General features: G+C 40.6%; 1 protein-coding gene across 1 annotated transcript; it reads left to right on the top strand.

Annotated features, from left to right (window-relative positions):
- Positions 1 to 710: 710 nt before the first annotated feature.
- Positions 711 to 11,281, top strand: sel1l (SEL1L adaptor subunit of SYVN1 ubiquitin ligase). The gene is made up of 21 exons (XM_026142657.2): positions 711 to 1,286; positions 1,429 to 1,466; positions 1,730 to 1,919; positions 3,039 to 3,206; positions 3,926 to 4,031; positions 4,538 to 4,700; positions 4,821 to 4,874; positions 4,960 to 5,019; positions 5,112 to 5,193; positions 5,275 to 5,429; positions 5,955 to 6,011; positions 6,115 to 6,183; positions 6,530 to 6,607; positions 6,746 to 6,808; positions 7,040 to 7,127; positions 7,270 to 7,418; positions 7,576 to 7,741; positions 7,947 to 8,021; positions 8,853 to 9,025; positions 9,154 to 9,282; positions 9,432 to 11,281. The coding sequence occupies exons 1-21, from the start codon at positions 1,199 to 1,201 to the stop codon at positions 9,696 to 9,698; spliced, it is 2,418 nt and encodes an 805-aa protein (XP_025998442.1). The 5' UTR covers positions 711 to 1,198; the 3' UTR covers positions 9,699 to 11,281.
- The last annotated feature ends 99 nt before the right edge of the window (positions 11,282 to 11,380 follow it).

Here is an 11,380-nt window from a genome sequence, read left to right as displayed (position 1 = left end):
AAAGCCAGAAAATGGCTTTAGGTATCTAATGGCATAGATCAAGCAAATGGACTGTAATGGATTAGTAAAACCAGTGGTTACTGCTTTAACCACAATTTTTAAAGTTGCCCAGAGTAGCAAAAGTAACAGGAATCAGTACTGACACTCTGCACAAGATACTCGAGCAAGGTAGAGCCTGAAGTATAAGGAATAACTATAGTTAGAGATTTTAAAAAAATGTTTTATTGACATAGCATGGCCTATGGTTGATTGATTGATTGATTGATTGATTGATTGATTGATTGATTGATTGATTGATTGATTGATAACTGTCCCTGATTTTCCTCTTCTCCCTTATTCTTTCCCCGAGAGCAGTTTCTTTATCATTATTTTCCCCTTCAAGATGGATAATGTGTTTAAATAGTAAACATGGGATTACCCGGGAGCTGAAAACATTCAATGCCATAATGTCCGGGTTTTCCCTTTTTATTGTAGTTACATTCAGGTTTGCACATATTCACCTTCAGCACTTCAAAATGCATATTTTCATCCTAACTAATAGCATGTCCAAACAACACCCTCTACCTCCCAGATTATTATTATCTCCTTAAAGTGTTTTGGTGTCGTGGACAAGCCCCTAAACTGGAAACATAACTGTGTACGCATCCGATTCGCTGACATATCTTTGGCCCCTATTCATTGGCTACTGTCAATCTAGGCGCAATGTGATTGGTCGAATCACAAGAAAAGGAAGTGGCGATCAGTAGTGTGGGCTCAACGCTAAGTAGTATTTGGGTGGTGTATATCAAAGGGTAAAGCTACTGGCTTTCGTCCCTAAACGTGGATATTTTGAAGTGTCAAGAGGTACTCGTCATCCCGTTTTTGGGCCGAGCAGTTGAACAGCGGGCATATATTATTAACGCTGTCTTGCTAACCTTTGTTGCGGCTATGTAAAACTAGCTTGTTAGGTTTACGTCATTTCAGCAGGTGCTACTCTGCTAGCTTAGCTTCACATTGGGATCTATTAGCTTGTTAAACAGCTACAGTAGCTAAAATTAAACAAGCTGGCATCTAGAGGGAATACGGCTCAGACTAGTGTGTGACAGGGAGTTTACTTATGCTACTTCTCGTAGTGTGACCCGAGACTGCGACTGGATGTTTAGTAATAGAAATAGCAGTAGTCACAGCTAGCAGATTGTTAGCTTGTTAAATAACAACAATGGGCTATAAGAAGTGTTTGAAAACAGCAAGGAGACTTTATTTTTGGGGTATTCTCTTCATAGTGTTCAGCAAAGGAGTAACAGCTGGTGAGTATGAAATGCCGGTGGTGTTGTAACACTCACTATACGCGTGTCTTAAAGTGTCACAGCACCTGTTTTCGTCTATTACATTTCTTTGACTGAATCAAAACAACACATCTCTCACTGCTGCAACATTAATGCTTTTTAGATGAGGAGCAACACCAGGACGAAGCACCAGAGTTAAAGGTGTGTCATGGGCTCTTTGGTGCATGGTTAATGCTGATCATAGACTCATTTGCAAGCTGGTCTCTTGGGAGTTGTATGTAACACACGATTTTGTATACGTGTTGCCTAGAAAAGTTAAAGTAAGAAGTCATTCAACTTAAAAAGAAATTGAACACACTGCTAACTTTGCAAATGAGCCTCATGCAAAGGCATTGTTTTTATATACAGCGTAATTTCCCTCCTTTAAGTAATCCTTTGTAATAACCTCCTGTTGATTTCTCCAGTCCTACCATGACCCAGACTCTGAAGAGGAAGATGTTCGATTATCACCAGAAATTGTGGCAGGTACTTCTATGACCACTGATCACTCCCATCCTGAAGAGGAAACACAGCCCCCTTCGGAGGGTCTAGAAGGAGAGGAGAAGGAGGACCTACCTGACCCACCTCCTCCCGTTGAGGAAAAACCTAAAGAGGGTAAGGTGTAAGATTTTAAAACATCCACACAACAAAGGCGTGAAAAACAATCACAATAAGTTGATTAACGTTTGAGATGTCAAAGTTGTTAAATACTTCCTGATGTTTTTACTGTTTTAATTATTAGAAATTTAGTTTTTAGCATCTCCTGCTATACCAGTGATGGCTTTGATATTCTAATCCCCACTTTTTACATTAGAAAATGTTATCAGTGTTTAAAAGTGTTTGCATGTTAAGAGCCCTCAGGATGGCCCAAAAATGGTCATGACTGCTGAATGTAGCTACTTTAATGGGCCGTTGAGCTATTTGGTATCTGATTATAACAGTGTAAAGAAGTGCGATTTCAGCTTGGGACTTGGAGCTTCAAATTTTATCGTTGATTGCTTTAAAGTGTTAAATGTTTTGTCAGAAGATAGTTCCCTATGCGTTCTTAAAATAAAGAGCCTAAGATGTTAGCATGCTACATGGAAGGAAAAGCTTAGTGATATATTTTAACGATGTCTAGTCTGAACCTATAAATCTTTCTTTTTGTAGTAGTGCCTCGTAGTGGTGTTATCACACGTCTCATGATCTCAGCATTGCAAACAAGCTCTTTCTTATGATTTTTTTCCTTTGTAAGCTTTGTTTAGTGTTTAACATGTTAACCTGTTTTCACTTTGCCTGACTCTGAGCTAAGCTGAGTGTGGTTTCAGGGTAGAGCCACATTTGATAAACGGTTAAACCCCCGTGAGACACTAAACAGCTTCTCGCACCTGTGGCTCCTCTTGCAGTGCAGTTACATCATTTCACTTGGGGATTGTTTGTAATTACCCTGCTAGCTCATTGCACAGTTGTATTACTGAACTTGTGTGAAGGAGATGTATTCAGATTAACGTAATTGCGTGTGTAAAGTTGCAACTCTATGGTAATTGTTTCAACTCCTCTGTCTCTTTGTTATTTTTCCACACCAAAGTTGATGGTGCAGCAAAAACCAAAAGATTTGAGAATATAAAGAAAAAAATGTATTTTCACTTAGACCTCAGGTCCACCAGTATTTTAAAGGAAAACAGCCAGAGTTTGTTTGTTTTCAATCAAGTAAATTTTATATATGGGTGTTTTTTGTTTTTTTTTAAAATACAGTTCCTGTGGTGAATGGAGGTACAGCCCATGGAGAACCCTGCATATTCCCCTTCCTCTTCCAGGAGACAGAGTACATAGAGTGTACCACTGACGGGCGGGGGGATGGACGGCTATGGTGTGCCACGACGTACGACTATGACCAGGATAAGAAATGGGGTTTCTGTGAGAGTGAGTTTCAAACTCAAAAACTCTAAAACCTTCACAAATGAAATATTGTGATTCATTTTAAAGCCAAAATGGAGTCACATTACGGCACTTTGGTATTAAATATATTGCATTGTACAGTACAGGTCCTGAGCCAGCCCTCATTTCATTATGTTTTGCTTCCAAGGAGCCAGACCTGCTTTTAATATTTAAAGTGATCTTGAGCAATAGTTTTTCAGGCTTTCTCAAGGTCTTTCAAATGTTTTCTTTGGACTCGGCTGGTTTTTCACTCATTTTCAGTCCAGCTCTTGTACCTGACCATTTTCAGAGGATTTTTTTGTTTTTGTTTTTCTTCCTATTTGGTTGTTTAGGCCACCAGATGAACCGATTTGTCTACACATAAGACACAACTCAGTAAAGAGCATGTTTTTTTACTAGTAGTCTGTTGCAAAAATGCATAATTTGTTATTAGCCAAAAACTTAGCATATGTACACAATGTGCAGCATCAAAGGTCACTGTGACCTTAAATGTTTTTCCCCTAACACATGAATTCTTGTGTTAAACTGTCACTGATCATTCTTTGTTCTTCTCAGTAACAGTCTTGGTGGAACTAAACGACTACTGAAACCAGCCTGAAGATATTATTATGACTTTGTTTGCATAACTGCTACTGCTACCAACCTTTTGAAAACCTTTTATTTCCTCTAAACAGTCTGATTGGCTTCTTCTCTCTTTCCCTCAGCGGAGGAACAGGCACAGCAGAGGCTTCAAGCTGAGGAAGCAGAGAAGCAGTATCAGACTGTCCTGCGCATGCTAAACTCCACCACCAGGAAGACTCAGAAAAAAGAGTGAGTGGCTTACTTTTAGTTTATTTCTCTGGTAGTTGTCAGCCTAATTTTGACTCTTGAAGAAGAGTTATAGAAAGCATGTGGATTTGAAATCTTTTTTTAGATGAAGCAGAAACAGAAGCTTTCCAGTTTTTGCCCACACTCTGTTTTAAGATAAAAATCAGAAAAGGAACAAAAGTAAAGATGCTCTATTCAAATTGAAGATTTTGGCAAGGTTACATTTTTTTGCCAATTTTCTTTTTATTTGTTTAAGTTAAAATGCATATTCCCACTACTGCCTTCTGGTCATCTTTTTATTTCACAGACAAAATTTGATGTTATTTTACATGTCGATTGGGTTCAATGTCCATTTCTTGCGTGTTTTATTACCAGCCAGCGCTTGCGTGCCTTCCATTTGCACATCCTTATTTGCTTTAGCTATCACACTACTGTTTGTCATGTACACATTATTTTTATGTGAACGTGGATTCAATTTCGCTTGTGCCTACTCTGCTTATCTTTCTCAGATTATATGAAAAGCTGCTAAAAGTGGCAGAAAAAGGCCACCAGAAAGCCATGGAGAAGGTGGCGTATGCCATGCTGTTTGGAGATTACATAAACCAAAATATTACCAAGGCCAGAGAAATGTTTGAGAAGCTTGCCATGGAGGGCTCACCTAAAGCTCAGATGGTAATGATCTCGCTCATAATTATACACGTCTCTTGAGAAAAGTGTTGGAAGCCTGTTTGCAGGTTATTTGTGCTGAGAGGAGCAACTCTGTGACACTCTGCTCTGTTTACTTTTCTTCAGGCTCTTGGATTTCTGTATGCAGCAGGGCTCGGAGTTAACTCAAGTCAAGCTAAGGTACGTCTATGCTCTGTAGATTTGTCTTACAGTATATGGGTTTGTCAGTAGTTACTTATGTTCTGCCATGTTCTCTGTTTTTCAGGCCTTGGTTTACTACACCTTTGGTGCACTGGGTGGAAACCTGCTCGCTCACATGATTCTGGTAAGCAGATTTTTCTGTCAGTGAAGAAATGCTGCAGTCATGCTATTTGTATACTTTAATAAAAATTACACTTCCTTATATTGTTTTATTAGGGCTACAGGTACTGGGGAGGGGTGGGTGTTCCCCAAAGCTGTGAGTCAGCACTAACGCATTATAGGCTTGTAGCAAATCAGGGTAAGTGTTTTGCGTTATTATATTCTAGTGCAGTAATAGTTCTTGCTGGGCTAATAACACTCTTTCCTCTGCCAACTTTAGTGGCCAGCGATGTTTCCCTGACAGGAGGCTCAGCGGTGCAGAGGATCAGACTGCTCGATGAGGTGGAGAACCCGGGATCTACCAGCGGGATGTTGGAGGAAGACCTCATCCAGTACTACCAGTTTCTAGCGGAGAAAGGGGACGTCCAAGCTCAGGTAAAGTGGTCAAATTTTTAAAAAATAATTTATTGCTGGTATTGGGAGCTAATGTGACCTTTCCTTTGACATACCTGAGCCAGTGGTTGATTGAACACACAGTCAAAATGTTTGTAATGTGTTTATTTGTGTCAGTTTAGAAATCGTTCTCGTTACACGTGTTTGGCAAAGAAAACATTTGAATTTGTGATCAGCTTCACTGTTCTGCCTTTTGTGAAAGCTCCTGACTGTGGGGAATTAACAAACTACACAATATAGTTGCATGTCCACACATTTTTATTATTATTATTTCTTTATTTATATGGCATTTTTGCTTTTTCTTGTGGGCAGGAATGGGAAGTAGCTTGAATGGATGGCACTAATTTACTTTATTGTATAAGAACTGAAATCTGGGTCAGACTTGGATTATGCATGTTATGTAATGTCTAAATGTGAAAGGGCTACATAATGTGTCATTGCTGGGTAGTATCAGTCTGAAGCCTTGTTGTAGTTTTTATTTGATTACTAATTGAATGTTTTACTTAGGTGGGCCTGGGTCAGCTGCACTTACATGGAGGACGTGGAGTAGAACAGAATCACCAGGTATCTTTGTCATAGATTTCGCTCACTGTATTTTATTTATTTGTTTTGCTTATTTTGTGAGTTTTCTCTGTCAAATGCATTTATGCTGCTTTCTGTCCAACAGAGGGCGTATGACTACTTCAACCAGGCAGCCAATGCAGGCAACACACATGCTATGGCTTTTCTTGGAAAGGTGGGTGAGATGGAGGCTCACTCACTTCACTGTTATGTCACCTTTTTTTTTTTCTTTTTTTAAACAGATATTTCTTTCTTTTCTTTCTTTTTATAAAATTTTCCATTCATCACCTTGTTAATTTCATTTCTTATAAGAGCAGGGTTTTTTTTCTTTTTTCTTTTTTGCTTTTAATGCCATATTTTCCATCTATTTAACACTGTGTTGTGTTGACCTTAGAGACAGTTTGGTTATAGAGACTTTTTAGAATAAAACCAGCTTGGCATTGATGTTTTCACAGAGGGCAGTGTATTTGTGTTTAAGGTATAAAATTTAGCTTTTATGTCTGTGACTGTCTGTTCCTCAGATGTATTCAGAAGGCAGTGAGTTTCTCCCTCAGAATAATGAGACTGCCTTGCAGTACTTCAAGAAGGCTTCTGACCTGGTAAGGATAACGCTGTAGACTAAACTGGGTAATTTATTCACTCTGAGCTTGCTCACTCACAGCTGAATTCTGTTACCCTTTCTTTAAATATTAACATGCAGTAATCGTTTTTACATATTCATTTACTTTTTTTTCCAGGGTAATCCGGTGGGACAGAGTGGGTTGGGGATGGCCTATCTTTATGGTAGAGGTGTGCCAGTGGTAAGATATTTTATTTATATATTTTTTTAAGCGTGTCTCATATCTTTTGATGGGATCTGTACATATAGATAAGATCTCACCTTCACTTTTAGGCACTTGGAGTTGAAATAAAGTTTTATATAAACAACAAAGAAAAACAGTTTTATATAACAGGCTTTTATTTTGATGGCAAGCTGTCAGAGTGTCTCTCCTGCTGAAGCAGCTATTGAAAAGTTGTGTGTTTGTCTCCAGAACTACGAGCTGGCCCTCAAATACTTCCAGAAGGCAGCAGAGCAGGGCTGGGTGGATGGACAACTCCAGCTGGGCACCATGTATTACAGTGAGTTTTACAGCTCAGTGTGTCCTTCAGTGTCTCACTGCATTCTTTCATAGTTTTCCTCTCGCCCGCTGTCTGTTTAGGAGTCCTCAGTCTTCGCTCTTCTTCACATAATAACATTTTTGTTCTTACTCTTGTTCCCCAGATGGCATTGGCGTGAAGCGTGACTACAAGCAGGCTCTTAAATTCTTCAACCTGGCCTCACAGGCTGGGCACATCCTGGCCTTCTACAACTTGGCCCAGATGCATGCTACTGGTACTGGTGTGATGCGTTCCTGCCACACCGCTGTAGAGGTTAGTCCACCCTAAATCTGCTGCTTCTTTCACTGTTAAGAGATTGTCTCTCCAACTTGGTGTCTCCTCAAACATTTATCGATTAACAGCAGTGGCTTTTATCTGCACTTTCAATACAAATTGGAGATGTGTATCACACTGTGTGTCCTGTTTGCAGCTTTTCAAAAATGTGTGTGAGCGTGGTCGCTGGTCAGAGCGCCTGATGACAGCGTACGGTAGCTTTAAGGAGGGTGACATGGACGCTGCGCTGGTTCAGTATCTGCTGCTGGCTGAGCAGGGCTACGAGGTGGCTCAGAGCAACGTGGCCTTCATTCTGGATCAGAGTAAGAAAAACCAAGACATTAGTATTTAACCATGGTAGTGCAGGCTTTTAGCAGTTAATTTATGTGCACCACTTGCAATATTATAGCCATGTTTAAATGCTAGTGTCATGATCCTGCTACGCTCTTTACCTTTGTTAGAGAGAGATTCAGGTCTCATTTTAAATGTTTTAATTTTTCATGTGTTTGTGTGAATTATGCCACACAGAAGGGGCAAGGATCTTCAGTGAGAATGAGACCTACCCTCGTGCATTGCTCCACTGGACAAGAGCTGCAGCGCAAGGTGAGTTTAAACAAGCTCCGTCTCCTCGTCAGTGTGAACAGTGTGTGCGCCGGAGCAGTAGAGTCAAAGTGCACTGCAAGTTTAGGGAAATGCGTCATGATGTTTAGCTTGGGAACGTATTGCTTATTGCACATTTCACTTGATTGAACTGTGATGCTGTGTAGACACTGGCTGTGAGCACAGCTGCAGCTGCTCTGCTTGGCTGTGCTGTGCTGTGTGAAACAGTTATTAGTCAAACTTTGGCTCCTTTTGTGGTTGAATTTGTGCTGCTGTGGATGTCTAACTCCTGCTAGCTGAGCACAGTTCTGTTACCAAAGAAAGTCTCATTGCGCTGTACAGAATTTGACCCCACTGTGGTTTTATCAGGTGTAACCAACGTGGTACCAAAACTCCACATCCTTTCAGAAATGGAGACATTTCACTACAATGCTCAGCCAGCACAACCAGCTCAATTTACAGCACACACACACCACTGCACATAGTTTGTGTTGCACTTATTATCAACAAGCGTGTCACAGCCAACAACCTTAATAACAAAAGCCATGGCAACAGTGAGCATCACAGCTCCAGTGTGTCTCATGCATCCTCCATAGCTATATATTATCTAAGTGCAGTGGAACAGGCTAATGCCTGAGCAGCCATAGCTGCTGAGGGTGCACTGATTCTCTCTGGGGTCACATGCATCGTAATTTATGATAATCGAGCTCAGCCTGTCTTTGTGTATCAGTGTGAGATACTGAGTGGTGAACACTAAGCTGGTTCACAGAAGATTTCTAGCCGTGACTGTTTGCATATAAAACCAAATCTTACACATGTAATTGTCCTTGTAAGGTTACACCGTGGCAAGGATAAAACTGGGAGACTATCATTTCTATGGCTACGGAACGGACGTGGACTACGAGACGGCTGTCATTCACTATAGGTTGGCATCTGAGCAGCAGCACAGCGCACAGGCCATGTTTAACTTGGGTTACATGCATGAGAAAGGCCTGGGTATCAAACAGGTGAGCACTCACTAAACATCACCTGGCTCTCAACATGTCACAAATTTGCGCTTTGTCATTTAGCAAAGTCGGTGTGGTTGTTAATTTGATTTCTAATTCTGAAATTTTCCATGTTTTTTTTGCTGCAGGACATCCACCTAGCCAAACGGTTTTATGACATGGCTGCTGAGGCCAGTCCTGACGCCCAGGTTCCAGTTTTTCTAGCTCTGTGCAAACTGGGCCTGATTTATGCTCTCCAGTACCTGCAGGATCTTAATGTGAGTATTTCCTCCTGAATTCACAAGCTGTCATGCTAACCGTATGGTTTTCAGTAACACGTCTTGTACTTCAGATAGTTTCAGAGATTCTTCATTAGAAAGAAAAATGATGTTTCTTTTTCCTCCTTGTTGGTTGCGACTTCTCGCAGTTGAAGGAGCTGATTTCTCAGGTGGATCTGGACCAGCTGCTGGGCCCAGAGTGGGATCTCTACCTCATGACGGTCATCGCCCTACTGCTAGGCACAGTCATCGCCTACCGACAGCGCCAACACCAAATCATAGTGCCACCTCGCCCACCTGCCCCAGCGCCTCCTCCCAGGCCGCCTCAGGAACAGCCACAGGCCCAGGCCGAGCCCCAGGCTCAGGAAGAAACACCAGAGCAGGGCCCGGCCCAGGAAGAGGAGGAGCAGCACTGAGAGGGAGATAGACGGAGTGAGGGTGGTGAAAGATGGACAAGAGGCTCACTGCATGGAGCACCAGTAGCTGAATACCTGCTACTTTGAGCACCTCGCCCACTCTGCCTGTTCCCCGCCATGTGTGTGTGGGTTTTTTTTTTTTTTTTGGTTTTTTTTAAAAGGCTTGATGATGGCTGCTGAACTGTTCAGTCTCACCTCTTTCTTCCTTTAAAATATGCTGGTCTTCTGCTGAAACCGACACATTGTGGGTGTTAATGGACAACACTGCAGTAGAGAGTGTTTGGACTTGGTACTTTTTGACTCAGGATACTGCCAGACGTTCCCCCCGTGTCCTCAACATGGAATTAGTCTTGTGGTTGCCAGATCAAAAGCATTACGAACTCAACTGAGAAAATTACACTCGTTAGACAGCTTCATTCCCAATTTTGTTCAGTATTTAAAAAAAGTCTGGGTGGAAAATGTGAAGTAAAATCATTTTCATTTCTAGCGCTGGTCTACTTGGTAAAAGAAAGTCGTGGTTCTCTGCATGTCTTCTCTGATCTCCTTGCAGACTTTTAGTTTAGCCTTTTTTTTTGAGCTAACTGATGAGTGAACAAATTTTGCATTCCTTTATGCTTTGCAGTTTTGCATTCATTAGTTATTTTGGGTGACATGTTGTCAGATCAATAAGTGCTAAATATACTAAAACTATGCTGAGTCATCAGTACAAGAACAATAGTTTGGGAAGTTCTCACTGACAGAAAAGCTGGGCTGTGAAGTAGGTGATGTTTGCTGATGCACACGGGGATTAAAATGTGTACAGAAACATCAAAGTTAATTTAAAAAGCAAGCGAGAGGAATTTAAACTTTTTTGGAAGTTGTACATTACAGTATGTGTACATTTTTTTTCCAACACTGTTCTTTGATTTAATTATTGTTGCTGGTTTTGAAAGGCAGCTTAGTATTTTTTTTTTTTTTAAATGCCAACTGTTATCTGGAGCAGCCTTAAAGATAGCAACAACTTAAACCTTGCATTGTTTCTACAGTAGAGGAAGTGGATCACATTTCTTTTTTTTTTTTTCCCTTTTGTTTTGTTCTAAAACTTCAGCTGTCGTGACAATTTCCACCCCCTCACCAAACGTCCAAGTTGGAAATCTGCCTACACTTCTGAGATCAGACGGACATGAATCCGAGGCTGCGCTGAAAAGCAAACGAAGCCACGGTTAGACCATGCAGCATTTCTGGAACCAAGATCTGAAATTTCATTTTGTTTTTTATTTTTGTTTTTTCACTTCATTTGTTTTTTTTTTTTCTCATTTGTTCACTTCCACAAAATGTACTAAAGTTAGTGTTTAACTGCCAATAGATATGCATGATTGAACCCCAGAAGGAGAGCGTAGTGTTGTTTGCAGGATGATTAGAAATAAGTCCAAACTGTTTCCTGCTTTCACATCGGCACCCACATAACTCACAATTGGTGTGAAATAAAACACTGGGCAAAGTTACAGAGAAGAATTTTTCTTTTCTTTTTTTCTTCTTCTTTTTTTTTTTTAACCATTAAAACGCGTTTATAAATTTAATAAATGATATATGGATATTTCAAAGATGTTCTGAATGTTTGATTGCTGAAATGCTTGGATCGATGATCATTTCGGATAAGTGGCTTGTGCCCTGCTTGGCTTTAAATGTCTGACATAACACTG

The sequence above is a fragment of the Astatotilapia calliptera genome, chromosome 15, assembly GCF_964374335.1.
Source record: "Astatotilapia calliptera chromosome 15, fAstCal68.1, whole genome shotgun sequence".
NCBI lineage: Eukaryota > Metazoa > Chordata > Actinopteri > Cichliformes > Cichlidae > Astatotilapia > Astatotilapia calliptera.
This window is presented reverse-complemented; position numbering and strand designations above follow the sequence as displayed.

Coding starts and splice junctions, on each gene's coding strand:
- sel1l (XM_026142657.2), top strand. CDS start 1,199: ATGGGCTATAAGAAGTGTTTGAAAACAGCAAGGAGACTTTATTTTTGG. Junction 1,467..1,729: donor ACGAAGCACCAGAGTTAAAG/GTGTGTCATGGG, acceptor TGATTTCTCCAG/TCCTACCATGACCCAGACTC. Junction 7,128..7,269: donor GCTGGGCACCATGTATTACA/GTGAGTTTTACA, acceptor CTTGTTCCCCAG/ATGGCATTGGCGTGAAGCGT.